General features: G+C 43.6%; 1 protein-coding gene across 3 annotated transcripts in view; it reads left to right on the top strand.

Moving 5' to 3' along the window:
• VWA3B (von Willebrand factor A domain containing 3B) overlaps window positions 1-20,899 on the top strand; it is a 67,236-nt gene that overhangs the window by 15,470 nt on the left and 30,867 nt on the right. For all 3 annotated transcript variants that reach the window (XM_081907754.1, XM_081907755.1, XM_081907756.1), the window contains exons 9-16: window positions 5,026-5,142; window positions 6,187-6,380; window positions 7,632-7,786; window positions 12,746-12,884; window positions 14,689-14,820; window positions 16,163-16,261; window positions 17,444-17,626; window positions 20,429-20,556. In XM_081907754.1, coding sequence (XP_081763880.1) covers window positions 5,026-5,142; window positions 6,187-6,380; window positions 7,632-7,786; window positions 12,746-12,884; window positions 14,689-14,820; window positions 16,163-16,261; window positions 17,444-17,626; window positions 20,429-20,556 — 1,147 coding nt within the window. The remainder of the gene's footprint in view (window positions 1-5,025; window positions 5,143-6,186; window positions 6,381-7,631; window positions 7,787-12,745; window positions 12,885-14,688; window positions 14,821-16,162; window positions 16,262-17,443; window positions 17,627-20,428; window positions 20,557-20,899) is intronic.

The following is a 20,899-nucleotide window of genomic DNA, read 5'->3' on the forward strand; positions in this document are numbered from 1 at the left end:
TAAGAAATCTGGGCAGTGTAGTTTACCTCTTGCAAAGTTACAATTCCCAGCAACCCTCGGCAAACCAGTGTTCATAATTCTTTGAGGGGAAGAATATGCTTTTAAGGTATGTTGCGTACGCAGCCTAATTATCCAAGCCATGTAGGGTTCAAGCCAGCACATGGTGTTGACACCCGTGCCCCACAGGCTGCAAAACAAAGAGTAGATCCTGGAACATAAAGAATAGAATAAGTGTAATTGCATAAAATGTAGCCAGAAAAAGAATGCCCCCTTTTCTTGGAGGCACTGCTTGTCCTTTTATTTAAAGGTCACTTGGGACTGTGATATTTCTAAGAGGAACGACTTTCTAATTCCTCTGTATTTTAATTTTAATTCAGCAGCTGTTTAATGATGGCTTGCAACTAACAGAGCCTCTCTGCTGGGTTCCATTGTGAGCAAGAAGCATTCCTGCTCCCTCTCGTTTATATTTCAATAGATGAGTTGAAAGCTGCTGCGGCTCTTCAAATTATGCCCCTGCACTTTCCCTTTTCTTAATGGCTAAATTGCAGAATGGTTTTAATCAGCCTGCAAGTGCAGTAATCTACAAGAAACGCTTTGTAGGCCGTGTATTTATTGCTTTTACAGAATAGAATTTACACGTTAAAAGGGAACACAATTAGTCTTGGGCATTTACCTAGTATTATAGCTGTGGGTATGACATCATGCCTAGCCAATTGGAAAACTCTGGGTACGTCCAGGACTCTCTCTGCCTCTCTCTCTCTCTCTCTCTCTCTCTCTCTCTCTCTCTCTCTCGCTCTCTCGCTCTCTCTGCCTTCTACATCAGAAAAGACCCTGGAGTGATATATTTGTCTTGCATGTTTTGGGGTCTGTTTATCGAGCGCTTCCTAGAAAGGATGTCCTGAGAAACAATGAAGATATAATATGAAAATAACGATTGCATTCTGACATGCTGGTGTGTAAAATGGGACTAAATGATACCCAAATCAAAGAGAGAGAGAGAGAGAGAGAGAGAGAGAGAGAGAGAGAAAGAAAGAAAGAAAGAAAGAAAGAAAGAAAGAAAGAAAGAAAGAAAGAAAGAAAGAAAGAGAAAGAGGAAACCTAGGAAGTTTAGTGTTTTCATGTTCAGAGATACTTTGAGTGGGCTCCCCAGACTACTTAAATTGTTATGGGAACATGGCTGGTGTCCTCAGTCAGCTACCCAGCACAGCTTTTCTCTTGTGTTAAGCAGGCTACTTAACCATAGGACCCCAGTGTGAAATTCAGGCAACTAGCCCATCAATGTTTCATATTTTCATGAATTAGTCCCACAGAACTTGTGACTCCGTAGCAGGTTGATAAACCTTCTGTGCTGGTTGACTACTTGGTGGATAGAGCTTGGTGTCATTGAGTGCAGGCCCAAGACACTTTGCTGCCTGAGGCGAAGGACAAGGTGGTTCTCTCCCTACAACCTACGGAAGCCCACTGAGCTGGCCGTTCAGTCTTACACCAATGCTGGTGATAGGACAAGGACCTCCAATCTTGCCTGAAGGCAGCAAGTTAAGGCAGGAGATGCAGGGCAGTGGGTGTAATGCAAACACATCTCTTCCCCACCCAGCATCTCACTGGCATTTTCTGCCCCATAGCATATGCTGCTTGAGACAACTGCCTCACTCTGCCCAATGGTAGGGCCGAGTGCTCAAAGCCATAGTGAGAAAGGGCTCTTAGATCAATAAACATGAAGGAAGTACCAGGTGCAGTCCTTGGCATCTCCAGGTAGGACTGGTCTGAAACCCTGGAGAACCACTGGCAGGCAGTGTAGTTGGCAGTAACCTTCCTGGACCTGTGAAGGCACCTTCCTAGGGCCATACATACATTTTAAGAAGCAAAGGTGCTGATGAGTGCTTGCTTTTATCTCAGTCTGCTACTGCCTCCAAGTGTCTACCTTTCCTTTTAATATCTCTGTGCGAGAGCAACCTGAACCTAACATACCAAGCATATGCAACAAAATGCAGGTCTGGAACTGCATGCAACTTGTTCTGTGGCAGTGCAGTTTATTGAGCCGGCGATAAACAGATTAAACATTCAGGATCAGTGGTGTGTTCAGAACAGAGTCATTGTTTCATTTGCCCAGTTGCAGATGCCTAGAGGAAATCAGTTAGCAGCTCTTTCTTTCTCTTCTGGGCGCATTTGTGACCCAGTTCAAAGAAAACTTTTGAGCCTGTTTCTTTTCTTAAGCACGTGGGTTTTCAAGGTATGCTGAGTCTGATATGCAGGTTATATTTTGCTATTATTATTATTAGGCAAAGGCCGTCAGTAGGTCTTAACCCATTGTGAATTGTGGGATTCATGCAGAGGTATAATAATAATAATAATAATAATAATAATAATAATAATAATAATAATTTATTTATACCCCGCCCATCTGGCTGGGTTTCCCCAGCACTCTGGACGGCTTCCAACAGAATATTAAAATACAATAGTCTATCAAACGTTAAAAGAAACACAAGAGAATAAACAAATACGTTCAGAGTGGAAAACCATGAAGTGTAGTATTTTCAAAGGTTCATGTTGCTCCATATTATGATCATCACATGGTTAACCTAAATAACTAAAAAAATTTAAGTGCCTATGCTTACTTATGGTTCTAAGCCAGTATAAAAGGGGCTTGCAAAAGATAAGCATTGGGAATAACTTTAAATGCCCAAATCATAGTGACTGTGGCTCATTTTATACAGACCATAATCTGATGATCCTGGCTTGTACGGGTTTATGTGGTCCCCGGTCCGTCCCCCGTCCCCCACATGGTGGTGGTGATAATAAGCCCCTGCTTGTTTTTAAGCAATAAAATTTATTTCTGGCTAATAAATGGGAACAGCAAATCCTGTTGTATTCTTTTAAGAACTGTGTGCTACTAACCTTTCCTTCATTCTCCCAGGCTGATTTCCCCCTCTAATATGAAAGTAGAAATATAGGAGAGTCCCAGGAGATGGCAGTATACAATAGCACATTTAAAGTTGTGCAATGCTAGAAGAAAAAGGAGTGAGAGGAGCCTTGCTGTTCCTGTCAGAGCTGCACTTGTGCATATGCAAGAACATACATACTTTATTTCAGCCGAGCAATAATTGTAGATTTATTGGACCCTCAAATATTAGCTTCTTCAAAGTTTTATGATAGCTGAAGCATGTTGCTGTCAGATCTGCGGCTTATGGCCCCCTCTCAAGATTTTGCTGTGCCAGGAAATAAACTCCTCAAAAAGTAGTTCGAGCCAACTGCGGTGCCACTGCAGCATCATAAACCATGACATTATCTTGGCACAGTGACTGCTTTGCAGGTGCAGTGAACTAGCACGCTTGCAGGTATATTTGATTTAAAATACAGCTCCAGAGAAGCTTTCTGGTGTATGGGGGGGGGGAAGCACACATTTGTTCTTGTGATATTTTTGTGTCTGTGTATGATTCCCTATCTTATCTGCATCCATGCTGAGATTTTTTTATAGCATTTAATTGCAGTGTGGCTCTACTAGCAAAATGCCCACCATTGTGATAAGTAGGGTTCGCGGTGGGGAGAAGATTTGTGGCACCTTAACGATTCCACATATTTATCAAGGCTTAAACATTTGTGGACTACATCAAATGCACATTTTATATTGCAAGCATCTGTAGAGAGCGCTGCATTTCTGCATGCTCTGTACGTGGAGATGCAGTACACTTCTCTGCAGGATTTTTTCTTGGTAGGCTGGAACACACAGCTTTGACTCACTATAGCAATGGGTGCTTCCAGGTGGGGGCAAGATCTCACAAACGGGCCATTCACACGTGATTTTTCTCTGTGGGTGATGGGCACACGAGGTTCAAATGCTCACAGTTTAATGCTTTCCATAGCTATGCTTTTTATTTCCATAGCTATTCTTTTTATTTCACATCCATACCAGTGGGCGATCCTTGATGTAATATTTCTGTGCTGTGTGCTTTGGCCCCTCCGCTCAATAAGTGTCCCTTTGCTCTTGACTACCTTTTTCCATTTGGGGCATGCATGCAAGTATTTCCTGAAGGAGCGTCTCCACCCCCATCGTTCAGCCTGGAGACTGAGGTCCAGCTCCAAGGGTCTTCTGGCAGTTCCCTCACTGCGAGAAGTGAGGTTACAGGGAACCAGGCGGAGGGCCTTCTCGGTAGTGGCGCCCGCCCTGTGGAACACCCTCCCATCAGATGTCAAGGAAATAAACAACTAACTGACTTTTAGAGGACACCTGAAGGCAGCCTTGTTTAGGAAATTTTTAAATGTTTGACGTTTTATTGCATTTTTTAAAAAAATATTTTGTTTGAAGCCACCCAGAGTGGCTGGGAAAATCCAGCCAGATGGGCGGGGTATAAATAATAAATTATGATGATGATGATGTACCTATGATCTTGCACTTTTAAAATATATAATAAGTGCATAAGAGTTCAGAAGCAAAAATTACCAGTCCTTAGTGATCATGTTAAAACACGTATGTTCACATAGCTGTTCACACAGGGGTGAGCCAGCTGAGGTATTAACCTGATTTTTTATATTTGGCTTATTTTTGTTTATTCACTTTAAAATCATGATTGACACTGTCCACTGCCTTGATAGTTTTTTGGTTTGGCAGTACAGATATATTTGCAGATACATGAATAAATAAATGTTTCATAATGGGTTCTTTGAAAAAAAGAACAATGTGAGCTGTAGTTCTTTTAATCAATATAATTATTTTTTTTGCAAAAAAACCATACCAAACCCGTGGGTCTAGATGCAGTCCAGAGAAAGCAACCCACAGGTCTTTAGGTTTACTGTCAGACACTATAAAACCAGCTCAGATTTGCTCCCCCTATCGGCATTAGTTATTCCCATATACTCAGAATGCATTTTCTCCTGGGTATATTATTGAAAGGTGTGCAGTGATTGCCCACGACTCCTCTATGATTATCAAAAGTAAAGGCATTCAGAGGGCATGAAAGGCCAGAGAAACTCAGTAGGTAACTAAATTTGCTTCTATTTCTGTGCCTCTTGCATTACTCCAAAATTCAGGAACAGGGGTCAGAGAAGATGTGTACCTGATCTGGAAGGAGATGGAAGAAGCCAGGAATGCACTGATACAAGTTCAGAGAATTCTGATAGAGTTTGAGCAGTCTGAACTACCTTCAGGTATGTTATGAACACACACACACACACACACACATTTTTAAATATTCTGACTGCATTGCAGCATTGATGATTATGCCCCCGATTCCATTACGGACAATTGTAAGTCAGTGGCACTCAAAAGGATGAGGTTGCTCTTACAGATCTACACGTTGCAAGAAGTTTGCCTAATGGAGTGGCTGCAGTCTTTCTTGCAAGTGTGAATTGTGAGTGTGTCACACTAGCATGCTTGAAGCCATGGCTCATTGGTAGAATACATGTTATGCATGCAGACACTACCTGAAATCTTGGAAGGCTGCTGCCAGTCAGTTTATTTAATGCTGAGCTAGATGGACCCAATGGTCTATCTCGATATAAGGCCGATACCTATGTCTCTGGTGTCATGTGTGCTTTTGCCTCTAAATTGCTGTCTTCTAAACTGCAAACGGCAGAGCAGCACTGGGGAGGCAAGGAATGGCCAGGCCTACCAGCCCTCATGCCCTAAACTTCCCTTGCCTGTTGGTCTGTACTGTACATCATCCGCCCAATTTTTTAAAATACCATCCACTGCAGACTTCATCTTTCCTTGCTCAAGTGGTGTAGTTTACCCAGGAGATCTAGGTTCAAGTGCAAGCTCAGTCTGTGCCAGGAGTGATGGATTTAAAATGGATGCATTATCTCAAAATCCTTTCAGACTCGAAGGACCATATCTTATCAATTTACAGGTTATCTTAAAGCTATATCTCTCACAGTGCACATTAAGGCACTTTGTAGTCTTGCAGGGCAAAAAGCTGATCAAAATCTCGTTTTGATTTCACAGGGTAATCATTACTGTTCCAAATTCTGGATTTTCAAATCCTAATTTAGGCATTATGTTTTTAAAGCATTGTGCTTTGCTTTTTCATATGCAAAGTCTTCCTATCTTAGGTCGTTTTAACAAAGCAGTATTGCTCTCTAAAAGGAAGGAAAGCGTGTATTTTTAAAAATGAGAGTACTCCAGTTGATTATATTAGGTTCAGTCTAGTGTCAGCAAATGCACATTCCATTCATACCTTTTTACGCCATCAGCCCAAACTGACGGTATAGTAAATGATTCAAGAGCAGAGGATTATGTGAATTCCAAGGAGTGGCTTCAGAAGAATGGCTTGAAAGCGCAGAAGCTGACCATAACAAAAGCATTTGGCGATCTCAGTTTTCGTCATGCAAAGGGGATTGTCAACATAAGAACCAAGCCACAGGATGAATCGGTGCAAACTGATGCTGTAGGTAATCCACTAGTTTTGGTATATTTTCTTGACTGCAGTTTTGTCACATAGGTTTACAGCTGTGCTAGTTTATGACAGGGATGAATCCACAATGTCAGTATCTCTCCGGAGGGATTAAAGTGCATGCCAGAACTTTTGGGTTTGTGGTTCCAACAAAGGAAGATTGGCAACTGAAACTGATGGAACACGCAGAAATGGATGAATAAGAAATCAGGAAGAGAGACTTAAAAAAAATAGAATGGGGGAAATTTATTGACTATTTGAAGATACAAATCAAAACAAGACAAATCAAAACATTAGTGGGACTGGTATAAACACGTGCAGTAAGATATAATTAAGGGGAAGATAAGGGGAAATTAGTAAATATATTTGAATTGATATGCAGTAATAAAAAAGATATAAAATAAATAATCGCAGAAAGGGGAGGGAAGTTGAGGGGAAGGTAAATTAGACTGGTTTGGTCACGCTGACCACAGAGCTTCTGGCGTGCTGCGGCAGGCGCCACATCCTCCTCTTTCATCTAAGCAGAAGAGAATGTTAAAGATGTCTGCTGTCATGAGGGAGGCATGGAGGAAGAGGAAGTGAGTTCCAGTCAGCATCTTGTCAGGGTGGATCTACACTATACAGTTAAAGTACATTTAAAACACTTGACTTACCCCCCCCAAAGAATCCTGGGAACTGTAGTTTTCCACTCACAGAGCTACAGTTCCTTATCAAACTGCAGTTCCTAGAATTATTTGGGGGACTTAAATCTGCTTTCCCCAGTTGTTACCCCCTCTATCCTACCCAGCGGCGGAGCTTCATGCTCTGTTACCGGGGGGGGGGGGCACTGGGGAGTGGAGAGCAGGCGGGGGCGGGGCTGGTGTGCATCCTGGGGGTGGGAGGGGGCCGCCTGCGGGAGCGTGGTGCCCAGTGTGGGTGGTGGACAGCCGCAATGGGACCCTACCAGGATCGTGCTGTCCGGGGCGGTACGCTCCCTCCGCACTCCTCTTCCTCCGCCAGTGATCCTACCCCATGTTGCAATTAGGCTGCGGAAAAGTCTTCTATTAGCTACAATAGTTTCCCCTCACAAGCCCAAGCAGGGGAAGGGGGGACGCTGTTTTGGTTGGACAGGGAGGCCTAAGAGAGCTTGAGTGTGTGTGTGTGTGTTTGCCATGTCTTCATAAAAATGCAGCATTAAAATGATCCAACCGATGCTTTGTGTAGATCATGTCTCCACTTTCTCCCCTGAACGTCTTGCCCGTATAGGAGTCTAACAAGAAGTTAATTGATGCAAAATACTGCGACAAGTTTTTGCATACAGACTTGGAAGATGGGCCCACACTCCATATGCATTTGACTGGGGAAAGGTGCAAACAGTATGAAGATAAAATGAAGACTGTTCTCGATCAAATGGAACTAAGGTTCAATTGCTTTCTAATGTAATATTTTCAAAACCAGCGTCCCATAATGGGAAAGCTATCCAATGCGTAACTCGTGTCTGCTTTAAAAATGATTGTGCGATATTTGGGCACTGTTATAAACTTTTGTCAGGTCTTAAAACTTTCACCAGGCCTTAAAAAACAACAATGTTTGGATTAGCATATGAAAAAAAAGTCACACAAATATTAGTTGATAAAAGCATTTAGAGTGACCTTATTGAGAGATGTATTACAGAAGATGTTTGTATCACCAGTTCAATCTTCTGACATGATTTCTCAAGTTATGGTGCAATTCACCTGTGGGTCTGAGATCATACCTGAGCCTAAATACAACATTTTCATGCCTAACCTGTAACACTCTGTATTCTGCATGACAGGGATGTGGAACCTGTGATCCCCTTCTCAGAAGATGCACTATATTGTCTGTTAAGCAGGCCTCAGCATAGTTTGTGGGAAGGTTGAGGACAGTAGGAGAGGATATATTGATTAATATTATCCTTCCTCACTCACGCTAGTGAGCTTGTAGCAGAACATATTCCCATGTACAGTGGTACCTCGGGTTAAGTACTTAATTCGTTCCGGAGGTCCGTTCTTAACCTGAAACTGTTCTTAACCTGAAGCACCACTTTAGCTAATGGGGCCTCCTGCTGCCGCACAATTTCTGTTCTCATCCTGAAGCAAAGTTCTTAACCCGAGGTACTATTTCTGGGTTAGCGGAGTCTGTAACCTGAAGCGTATGTAACCCGAAGCGTATGTAACCTGAGGTACCACTGTACATAGCAGGAAGCTGGTTGATTGGATTTGTGAGAATCACTTGACTTAAGCAATCCAGTCTGCCTTGTCCAGATTGGCTTTGTTCCTGGTTAATCCCCTTTTGTTCCCTCTTAAAACAATAATGACACAGTGAAATCTTCTTTTAAAGTAGTGATAAGGTTTACTGACATTCAGTCCACAGTGTGATCCTGAAGGCAGGCTTTAGCTTGTAGTTACAGATACATAGAAAAGTGTGGGTTGAGCCTCTTGTGAGGAATGAGCCCATGTGCTGCTGGCTGAGAGCCAGCACACAGCAAAAGCATCAAGATAATACAAGAGGACGGGCATCAAGAGAAAAGAGGAAGATGGCTGCGTGACCACCTCTTTTATGGGGTCTCCCAGTGTCATGCCCATTTACTTGGTCACACATAGGGGGAGGATGCTCGAGACCAGGTGTGACAGGAAGTCCTCCTGGCTGGAGCAACATTCCCCTATGTGTCCCCTCTGGGCAAACAGGAAATGTTTTACAGTGGTACCTCGGGTTTAAGAACTTAATTCTTTCTGGAGGTCCATTCTTAACCTGAAACTGTTCTTAACCTGAAGCACCACTTTAGCTAATGGGGCCTCCCGTTGCTGCTGTGCTGCCGCTGCGCGATTTCTGTTCTCATCCTGAAGCAAAGTTTTTAACCTGAGGTACTATTTCTGGGTTACCGGAGTCTGTAACCTGAAGCGTCTGTAACCTGAAGCGTCTGTAACCCGAGGTACCACTGTATTTGACTGCTTTTGTGATGTTACATCCCACATAGTTCTCTGAATTATGGTCTCGATAGCCTTTCCTGCTTTGATGTCCTCTAGATCAGTGTTTCCCAACCTTTTTTGGGCAAAGGCACACTTGTTTCATGAAAAAAATCTCGAGGCACAGCACCATTAGAAAATGTTTAAAAAATTAACTCTGTGCCTATATTGACTATATATAAAGTAACTCTCTTTAATAGGAATCAAATAAACACAATGGAACGGAATCCATTTATTTTATCTGTACTTGTAAGCAGGTTTTCATTTCGGCCTTGCATTCGTGTGTTCAGTTCATTCAGATGATGAAATATATCTGCCAGGTATGCCAGCTTTGCACACCACTCATCACTTGCAAGCAGCTTTGCGTAATCTGACCTCTCATTTGTCAGAAACACTTTAAGTTCCTCCCGCAGCTCATACACACGAACCAAGACCTTGCCACGCGACAACCACCTGACCTCCGTATGAAACAGCAAGGTTTTATGCTTCGCTCCCATCTCCTCACACAAAGCTGCAAATATGCGACTTTTCACGGGTCGTGACTTTACAAAGTTTACCATGCGCCAGGGGCGCCGACTTATAAAAAATATTGGGGGGTCCATACCGACTTATAAAAAATATTGAGGGGGCCCAAGACCTCCAAACCGCTGCTGCTGGGGGAACGAAAGGGGCGAGCCCCGGGCTGTCCCGACCTTAAGTGAACCTGTGAGGGCCCGCCCTTTGCGGCAGCCGATTGGCTGCCGCCGTGGGCAGTGAATATTAATGATGTATCATTTTTGTGCTTCATGCTGTGGCCACAGACATGTGATCTGATGGTGAATTTGGGGTGACCCAATGCAAAGATCCTGAGGATCCCTGTGGATCCATGTTTTGTAACCACGTTTTTGCACCATTGCAGCCCCAGGCAACAGTGGGTGTGTGATTTTGGGGGGGGCAGGCTGTAGCCATGGACATGCTATGTGCTCTGATGGTGAATTTGGGGTGACCCAATGCAAAGATCCTGAGGATCCCTGTGGATCCATGTTTTGTAACCACGTTTTTGCACCATTGCAGCCCCAGGCAACAGTGGGTGTGTGATTTTGGGGGGGCAGGCTGTAGCCATGGACATGCTATGTGCTCTGATGGTGAATTTGGGGTGACCCAATGCAAAGATCCTGAGGATCCCTGTGGATCCATGTTTTGTAACCACGTTTTTGCACCATTGCAGCCCCAGGCAACAGTGGGTGTGTGATTTTGGGGGGGCAGGCTGTAGCCATGGACATGCTATGTGCTCTGATGGTGAATTTGGGGTGACCCAATGCAAAGATCCTGAGGATCCCTGTGGATCCATGTTTTGTAACCACGTTTTTGCACCATTGCAGCCCCAGGCAACAGTGGGTGTGTGATTTTGGGGGGGCAGGCTGTAGCCATGGACATGCTATGTGCTCTGATGGTGAATTTGGGGTGACCCAATGCAAAGATCCTGAGGATCCCTGTGGATCCATGTTTTGTAACCACGTTTTTGCACCATTGCAGCCCCAGGCAACAGTGGGTGCGTGATTTTGGGGGGGCAGGCTGTAGCCATGGACATGCTATGTGATCTGATGGTGAATTTGGGGTGACCCAATGCAAAGATCCTGAGGATCCATGTGGATCCATGTTTTGTAACCACATTTTTGCACCACTGCAGCCCCAGGCAACAGTGGGTGCGTGATTTTTGGAGGGCAGGCTGTAGCCATGGACATGCTATGTGATCTGTTGGTGAATTTGGGATGACCCAATGCAAAGATCCTGAGGATCCATGTGGATCCATGCTTTTAAACCACATTTTAAGTGGGGAGGGAAGGAAAAACACAGAACGGACAAGGAGCACGAGAGGGGTGTGCAGCTGGCTAAGAATGCAGGAGAGGGGTATAACTGGGAGGGAGGAAAGGAAGGCAAAAGTTTTCCCTCACCTACGCACCCAAGCCAGCCAGCTCGCACGCTCTCTCTCTCTCTCTCTCTCCCTCTGCTTGTCTGGAGGGGAGGGGCTTTCCCTGCTCTTTGTTCCGTTTGAGCAAACACAGCAAGGAAACAGAGGCGGGTGGGCAGTAAGACCCTGAGGCAAGTGCATCTTGTGCTTGCTCAGCAGCTTCTTCACGGTGCTCCGCGGAACGGTGTTCTTCATCCCGGCGGCGGCTCCCTCTCTTTCCTCTCAAGCAGAGCGGCCTTCCTGCTCCAGCCGCGCCTGCGCCTGAGGAGTTTCGAATCTGCCGCCGCGCGCAGGGTGACGTCACGGCCGCCGCCGGGCCAATCCGCCTGCTCGGCCCCGCCTCCCTTCTTCTCGCCTCCCTCACGAAAGGAAGCGCCTCCCTCGCGCACGGCGGATGCAGCCTGAGCAGAGTCCCCTCTCGCTTAGAGCAGTGTTTCCCAACCGGCACAGCAGGCAACGTCTTGCGGCACACTAGTGTGCCGCGGAACACCGGTTGGGAAACACTGCTCTAGATGTTTTGGTCTACAACTCCCATCTTCGCCGAGAATTGGCCATGCTGCATGGAGCAGATGGGAGTTGGGAGTCTTACAATATCTGGATGGTCCTCGGTTCCATACCCTTGCTCTATATTCTCCAGTAAAGTGGTTGGTTAAGTGTTGTTTTGAAACACACAGCCCACACATTGATGTAGGTGTATTAATGGAAGAGTTCAGTTTAAAAGGCCATGGGTGGGAAAAGGTTAAGCTAAGGAACAGTAGGTAATGAACCTAACATGGTAAACAGCCTTCTCTGACACTATAGCTTCTCCCGGTTGCCATGTCAACCATTCAGGTATTTATTTTTATGCATTACATTTTGAGATGAAGGGGAAATGGTAATGAGTACATTATCAGGAATTTGTGAAGCAACACGATAATTATATAGTAAACAATAATACATTTATACTGTAATTGAATAAAGATTTTTTTTAACCTTGATGTTGATGATGTTACCATTAATAATATACTTCAAGGGCCTCAAAGCAGAATACATAGTCCCCCAACCTCATTTTACCCTTGCAATTTGAGATAGGTCAAGAGGAGAGGTGGTCATTGGCCTAATGTCCTCTGGTGACCTTTGTGGCCTACAAAGACCTTGTCTTCTCAGTCCTAGTCCAACACTCAAACTACCACACCATTCTGATACCCCTGAAAATGTGGAGGCGTTCTATATCCCATTCTTGTATGGTTTTAAGCTTTAATAGGTTTTCACGTTTAAAGAGTATTGTATATATAATGACTTCAGGTTTTTTTTTAAAAAAAACATTTGACTGGGTTTTTCTATTTGATCTCTATTATAAGATAAGTTTTTACAAACATAGGATAATTAAGGAAAGACAATGGGAGCATTTTACACAGTTTAGTCTGTGCCTCTTATTTCACATTGAGTGTGTTTTCCTGTAGACTTCAGGAGCTGAAAAAAGGCAGCAGAGCACTCTTTGGAGACGTAACTGAAGATAACATCTATTTTCTCATTGATACATCCCACTCTATGAAAGACAAACTGCCCGTGGTGAAGCAGAAAATATTTCAGCTCATGCGGGTGAGTGACATCTATGTTCCCCAAGGCAAGGATTGTAAAACAAAATGCGTGCAAAGACATATTCTATATTTCTTCAGTCATGCAGAGGGCTATAGAAAGCTGTACCAAGTCAGATGATTGATTAGTCCACCTAACTGGTCTACTCCCAGTGCTTCAGACAGGATTCTTTCCAATCCTGCCTGGAGATGCAAGGACAAAACTTGAGACCTTATTGAGTGCAAACTATGTGCTCTGCCATTAGGAGAGTGGAAATGGGAGTGGAAATTGCTGATGTTTGTTTATACAGTGGTACCTTGGTTCTCAAACTTAATCTGATCCGGAAGTCCGTTCCAAAACCAAAGCGTTCCAAAACCGAAGCGTGCTTTCCCATAGAAAGTAATGCAAAATGGATTAATCTGTTCCAGACTTTTAAAAACAACCCCTACAACAGCAATTTAACATGAATTTTACTATCTAATGAGACCATTGATCCATAAAATGAAAGCAAATCAGTGTAAAGGTAAATGTAAAGGGACCCCTGACCATTAGGTCCAGTCGTGACCGACTCTGGGGTTGCGACGCTCATCTCGCTTTATTGGCCGAGGGAGCCAGCATACAGCTTCCAGGTCATGTGGCCAGCATGACTAAGCTGCTTCTGGCGAACCAGAGCATCACACGGAAACGGCGTTTACCTTCCTGCTGGAACCGTCCCTATTTATCTACTTGCACTTTGATGTGCTTTCGAACTGCTAGGTTGGCAGGAGAAGGGACCGAGCAATGGGAGCTCACCCCATTGCGGGGATTTGAACCGCCGACCTTCTGATCGGCAAGTCCTAGGCTCTGTGGTTTAACCCACAGTGCCAATCAGTGTACTGTACTATAAAATAAACAAGACAGTATTGTGGATGATAAAAATTGAAATTACTTTTTTTCCTTACCTGCACTGATGATAGTCATTGTTTGGATGGGGGTCTTTTATTCATTTCCACAGTCACACACACAATCAGTCAATCAATCAGTAGCTGAACTGGGTTCCACACAGTCACAAAAACAAATTAACCGAAAAAGCCTCAAAAACAAAAATGCAAAATAAATAGCAAAAATGAAAGCGCCAAATCCAGTGGTACCATGGTTCTCGAACTTAATCTGTTCTGGAAGTCTGTTTGACTTTCGAAATGTTCGAAAACCAAGCCGTGGCTTCTGATTGGTGCAGGCATCCTGGAAACAATAGCCGATAGTCACATCGGACGTTCGACTTCCGAAAAACATTCGAAAACCGGAACACTTACTTCCGGGTTTTTTGGCGTTTGAGAACCAAGGTACCACTGTACATCCTTGTGTCCAGAATGAAAATCAATTTGATCCACAATATGATCCACATTTGCTGCCATTGCTTTTTGTTCATGCTTTGTGTTTCCTTTGCATTGAAATGAATGGGGTTGGAATAACATAGTGACAATGGCATTTACATAATTCATGATGTAAGTTATGTAATTTCACCACATCAGATAGAATAATAAAGCTGTCTTTGGCAGAAGGCAAACAGCAGCAGAAGTGGAAACAGTGCTGCATGCGATGATTACAGAGTGGAATGGGAAACGATGCCTAACATCCCTAACTACCACTCAGTGACAATCTTTTCCCTTTGGTTTTGGTAGATTCAGTACGTCCAAAACGCTGTGAGGTAGAATTACAATCTCCAGAAATAAATAATTGTTATCACTTCTAGAAGAATGAAATGTACTCCTGTAGTCATTTGCTTTTCAAATACAGCAAGAAGTGTGACATTTCTATGAAGGAGAATTCAACGGAGCATTTCTTACAGGAACAACTGAGAGACAAAACCAAAGTTAACTTTGTTAAATTTGACACTGAGGCAGTGGCTTGGAAGGAGAAACTCGCTAGAGTTAATGAAGAAAGTTTGGGAGAAGCTCTACTATGGGTAAACGATCTGGAGGTAAATATAGGAACAAAAACCACTTTAAGAAAATGTGAGTAACCCAAGTTTTTGCTGTGCACCTCAATTAATTTTTGGTTACTGTAAAGCTGGCTTGAAAGGCACAATTTTATTTGCAAGAGTAACACCATCTCCCACTCCCCTTATGCTTTTAAGACATTCTTGGTTCAGCCAACACATTCCTGATCTAACAAGCTATGGGAATGTGCTGCATGTGCCTGTGCTCTTCTCTATGTTCCCTCGTGTGCACAGCTTAAATATAAGAGTTCCTGAATTGTTCTTAAGGACATTTTAAACCCAGAATTTCTCCAAAGAAGTCATGATTGTATACCTCTTCCATTGTATGCTCTTGGTAGCTAGGGCAACCTCCAGTATATTCACAGCAATACTGTAAAGTTGACTAGATTGAAATATAGTAATTGCACAAGGTCACCTTCAGAGCTGAATGAGCATTTGAATCTAAGGTCTAAGCACCATTATAATTCATATAGGTTGCCATATGATTCTATTTTGCTTTTAATCTAATTTAAGCTGTATTTTAATCAATTGTTTGACTTAATGTTTTAGTGTATTATATATTTTGATGTTAGCCGCCCGGAGCCCGGCCTCGCCGGAGAGGGTGGGATATAAATAAAATTATTATTATTATTATTATTATTATTATTATTATTATTATTATTATTATTATTATTATTGTAATTATTGCTCCCCTTTCCTCCTCATGCTCCTGACAATACAAGACTTCCTAGTTTGTCACACCACAGTCCACTGAACTTTGAGTGCTCCCTACAAACCAGAATTTGATTCTGGTTTGTAGGAGCACTCAACCCACAGTTTCTGGTTTGAACGGCACAGCAAACTGTAGTCTTGACAAACCAGGAAGTCTTGTATTAAGCCCAATCAGAAAATGGGAAGGGCAAGAAGAGAGCACATAGGTGTACGGCACATTCCTGATTGAACAAAACCATGATTTATTGGACCAGGGATGTGTTGTCTGAAGTGGGCTATTGGGTCTCGAAAGAGCATTTAGCATCAGGGTGAAAGCGCCTTTGGTTGTATCACTGTATTCGAAGCAGAGAAATCTGTCTTGGGAAGAGTTCCTGCAGAAAGATTTCATACTTTCATCATAAAAGTATGCTATTGGAAGGAATCTATTTTGACTGTTGCCCACCAGGGATTTAGTCTACTTCTGGGACTGAATTAAGTCTTTCCTTTGGACAAATTGTGAGGTTCCTCTCACTAGCACAGCTGACAAAGAGATGTGACAATCCATTTCACAAGTTTAGCACTGTTAATGTTTCCATTTCTTCCTGACGTTTTTCTCTCTCTGTTGACTGCTTAGATTGGAAGTTCTACAAATACCTTGCAAGCACTTCAGATTGCCTATTCTGATAGTGACACTCAAGCCATTTATCTTCTCACTGATGGGAGACCTGACCAGGTATCTATGGAAGAAGCAAGACATGTCAGGGCAGTATGATGATGTAACACTGGCTGCATGACAAAGCAGAGCATTGATGTAGAGCAGGGCTGGCCAAACTGAGACTAGTCTGAGTCAGTTCAAGGAAGATACATAGCTTTGTGTCCTCACCATCTTTTGTTCCAGACAGACATTGGGACCATGAGAGTCTGGGAAGAGGACATGGTGAAGAACGCATGATAACAGAGGAAACATGATCTTCCAGCGCCCAGAGTAGGAGGGTCCAAAAGCTCTTTGGGTAGATGAGAAAGGAGGTTCTTAAGAAAACGGGGGCAAGCAGCTCGGGGGGGGGCGTTGTAGGGAGAGAAAAACAGTTGTAGGTACTGGGTAGAGAAAGCAGCATTGATGAGGGTCTTGGAAGACAGTTGGAATGGGAGAAACAATGACATATATGAGTGGAGGGTTGATGTGGGAGAAATGGCTTGAGGAGCTTAGGGAGGACCAGCTGGGGAGAGTGGAGCCGCAGTTGTGGGGGAAGGTATTGGTTATGGGAAAGCGTAGCTTTATCAAGCACAGCAAACATTAAGGAGACAGTGTGGTGGCAGGAGCTGCAGTCTCAGGCTGGAACTAGATGTTGCATGTCCTGGAGATAGAGGGACACTTTTTTTACCTGGGAAGCTGTCATACCTGGTTTGGGAAACTAGCTTGGCATACTGCACAATCAATGCTGGTTCTGCCAGCCTTGTGGACCCCACAGGAGCAAGATCAACCTGAATATTCCTTCAGTGTTTGGATTGTTGGATGAAGGTGCTTAAATAGCAAATTAGAGCCTTCTGAATGAGAACTTTGATCCCCAGGATGCCACACTCACCCAGTGGGATTTAAGCTTCCTTTGGTTTTGATGATTGCCTGTAGTTCAAAGCACTGTCTGTTATGGTATAAATCACGGAAGGCTTTAATTATTTTTATAATGAAATGATTTTAGAATGTATTATTTTATTGTTGTTAGCCGCCCTGAGCCTGGCTTCGGCTGGGGAGGGCAGGATATAAATAAAATATTATTATTATTATTATTATTATTATTATTACTTCTATCACTTCCTCAATAAGATATAATCTGAAGCCAGTTGATTTGATTTGAAGCCAGTGCGTATTGGTTAATATATCTGTGTCAATACATTTAATTTCTCTCTCTTTTTTTAGCCCCCCGATAGAATTCTAGAACAGCTCCAGCTTCACCGGAACATTCCAATTCACACTATTTCCTTTAACTGTGATGATACCGGAGCGAATAAATTTTTAAATGAATTGGCCAGTGAGACAGGTGGACGGTTTCATTACTATCATATTATTTTGAGAGACCCTGATGCTCCAAAACCTTCTGAGGCAAGTCTTTAGTAAAAGTTAAGATGAAGACTTTAAGGTGTTTCTTTTTCATACCAAGGAGGCTGTATAATAACTTTTGATGGAATTGGTTAGTGCACAAAGTTCTTAATAGGGTCTGCATAAAACGGAAGGTTCAAAAGCATTTTTGAGAAGCAAAATGGATATACCAGAACTAAGGCCTCATCAGGAGGATCAGCTGACAGCTTATCTCTGCCAAATCTCAGCCTTTGTGGGAGAGTCCTCTGGGTCCTAATTTTCTAGGGCGCTTGTGAATACTGGTGTTTGGTGCCAGATGTTGAGGGACCCTAGAGTAAGATGTGGGAATGTCAGGGGGCTGTCAGGCGAGCCCAGGTCATCCCCGGGGCAGGAAAGAACTTGAGTCACGAAATGCAATTAGCTATTTTTCACATAAAGTAACAACACAGCAGAGTTCCTTTGGCTCCTCTCATTTAGCTGGAGATGTTGCTGAAACTGACCGCTGGCCCCGCCTTTCCCCTCTAGCCTCTCACTCTGGATTCCTCCCAAGCAGATGGAGACTGAGGCAATGGGGTGGGCTCCTTCTCTGAGCCTGTCTGGTCCATTGCTCAGTAACATGCAGGACTCTCCATGAGCGGGGTGCCGGGAGGGGGAGTCAGCAGGACTGGGACTGTGCTGTTGCTGGGTAGCGGGGGTAACCTCTGACTTTCCTCCATCTAAGTCTGTGCTCACACTGAGATCCTCAGCCTCCTGTCCTGGAAGGGCCTCTTTCTCCTGATCCCCCTTGATTGCTCATACCTCCTGCTTCTAGCACCTCCCAGCTCGTTCCTTCCTCAGTCTGCTCCCCAGTGTCCCACCACCGCCATCCTGGGTCTAAGCCTGTTTCTTCCATGTCCTCCCTGGAGGGTTCTTCGGTGGGCAGTGCCCACCACTCTTCCTCATCCAGCCAGTCCCCGTTGGTGAGCCGCTGTCACTCAGTGTGCCCATCTCTTTGCCATGATCACCACTAGCGATCTCCTTTTGGGCCCAGTCTGCACACCCCTTACCCAGGAGGACAGATCAAAGCAAGTGGAGGCCTCTGCTGCCTTTCTCATTGTTCTTGCCATTGCTTGAAGGAAGCAGATGAACAGGAAGCAACAGCAAGGAGGATGAGTGCCCAAGGGTTTTGGGGTTAAGACTTGGCAGATGTGTCTCTGTTGCTTACTGGGAGGTGGAGAGCTGAGGTGGTGGGAAGGTCAGTGCAGTGCAAATGCACTGGCAGAACCAATATGGTATCTTACCCCTCTCACTTCTGGTAAGCACTTGCTGGGTTTCCTACCTGATGAGCTGTTAGCAGTGATCTCTTTGCTGGAGTGTGGGCTTTGACAGGTGTCTGATGATGCTCATCCTTGCTGTTAACTCAGTGTAATATCCTGTGTACTGAATGAAAGGAGAAGTAGCCTTGTCACTGGAAGGATAAATAGCCTGGCTGAAGGGCGTGTGCATGTGTTGATTTTAATAAACTCCAGTACATCTACAAAGAACAAACTTGTATATATGCTAAAATTGGCTGCTGTCTAAGTTGGGCGTGTGTGTGTCTTGGCTTACATTCACTTTGGCAGTGAGCACAGCTTAAACTCTCAAGGCAAGTTTTTTTTTTTTTTTTTTGCTGTAGGGGCTGTGAAACAGGGATTTCCACCCTTTGTTTTACGGCTATTTCCATTTCATACCCCTCCACGCTGGTAAGAGGAGGAAGGTTGCTGGAATGGCAGGTTTATGCTTTTACTTCACCTTTGGGAAGTGCATTAGTCATGAAATGGGGAAAAAAATAAGAAATGGATGTGTTATCAGAGTGTGGGGGATTATATATCAGAAAGATGAATGACAAATAATTCAATAATAATTCTTAGGGTGCAGTAATGGGATTCTAGATTTGCAGCAGAATGTATCGCCATGATCATCCATCATAGTTACGTTATTACATCAGTAGCTATAGTAAAGGATGAAGCTGAATTAACTTTCAAGCATGAGGTTTTTTTCCTGCAGGATATATATTTTTATGTATAATCTTAACTGGATTAGAAAATTGGCTGGTTTTCTACCTCTACCCTTAACCAGAGGAAGTAGGTTTTCCCTTAGTGTCTCATTCTCTGGTTGTATCCTGGCTAGATTACTGTAATGCATTATGTGGGGGCTGCCTTTCAAAAATGGTTCAGAAACTCCAGTTAGTACAGAATGCAGAGGCAAGAATGGTTTGTAGGAGACCAACAATCGAAGCGTATTACACCTCTTCTGCACGGCTTACAGCGGCTGCCTATTTGTTTCTGGCGCAGTTTATAAATTGCTGACTTTGTCCTTTAACCCCTCAATGGTTTGGAACCATGTTACCTGAAGGACTACCTTATGAAGCTGTCTGAATTCTCTCTTACCTGCCATTAAGAGATACTAGGCCTAGTGATTCAGAGATGGGGCCTTTTCTGTACTGGCCCCGTATCAATTAAAGATTGCCCATGAAGTGCCTGTAACCCTCCTCCCCCATGACTGCTAAAAGGACCCTCAATATGTTTTTATTTTCATCTGTGTTTCATTATTCTTATCAATTAATGTGCCTTTCTGTGGTTTTAGTGTTAATTTTAAAGAGGTTTATTTGTAGGCTTAAATTGCTATTTTAAATTACTGTTTCATATGTTTTATCATTGGTTTTGCAAACCACCTTGTCCTGAAAGATGGGATATGGCTCTTTTAATAAATAAAACTCCCCCCCCCCTGGTATTATTGTGTAGGTTTGGTATCTGGTTTAGAACTGGTTCGTAATTAATTTCAGTCACCGTTTTCTCGTTTTGGCAGTGTGAGGATATATATCTACTAAAGAAAGAGATTGAAAGAGGAGAAAAAGAACTGAAGACAATACATACCTTTTACACTGACAACGTATTGATGGATTTGTTTAATGGAGCAAAAGACCGTCAGGATAAGTATGTCTATATCGGGAGGGAAATATGAACAGGAAAATAAAGTGCTCATCTTCACAACACTGAGGTGGGGATGGGGAACCTGTGACCCTCCAAATATTCTTGGACTCTAGCTCCCATCAACAGCAGCCTGCCTGGCCAACATTCAGGGACAATGGGAATTGTTGTCTAACAATATCTGGAGGGCTACCATTTCCTCATCGTTACATTAAGAAATCCATTTCAGTAGGTAATATAACGTGTTCCCCTTTATATGCTGGTAAATGTCACTCCTCTCATCGCAAGGATGATTCTCTGCCAAAGGATTATGCCAAAAGCTGCTCCTCCTTTTGTGTCTGTGAGCCAC

Source organism: Podarcis melisellensis (genome assembly GCF_964234715.1).
Source record: "Podarcis melisellensis genome assembly, chromosome: 4".
NCBI classification, from domain to species: Eukaryota; Metazoa; Chordata; class Lepidosauria; order Squamata; family Lacertidae; genus Podarcis; species Podarcis melisellensis.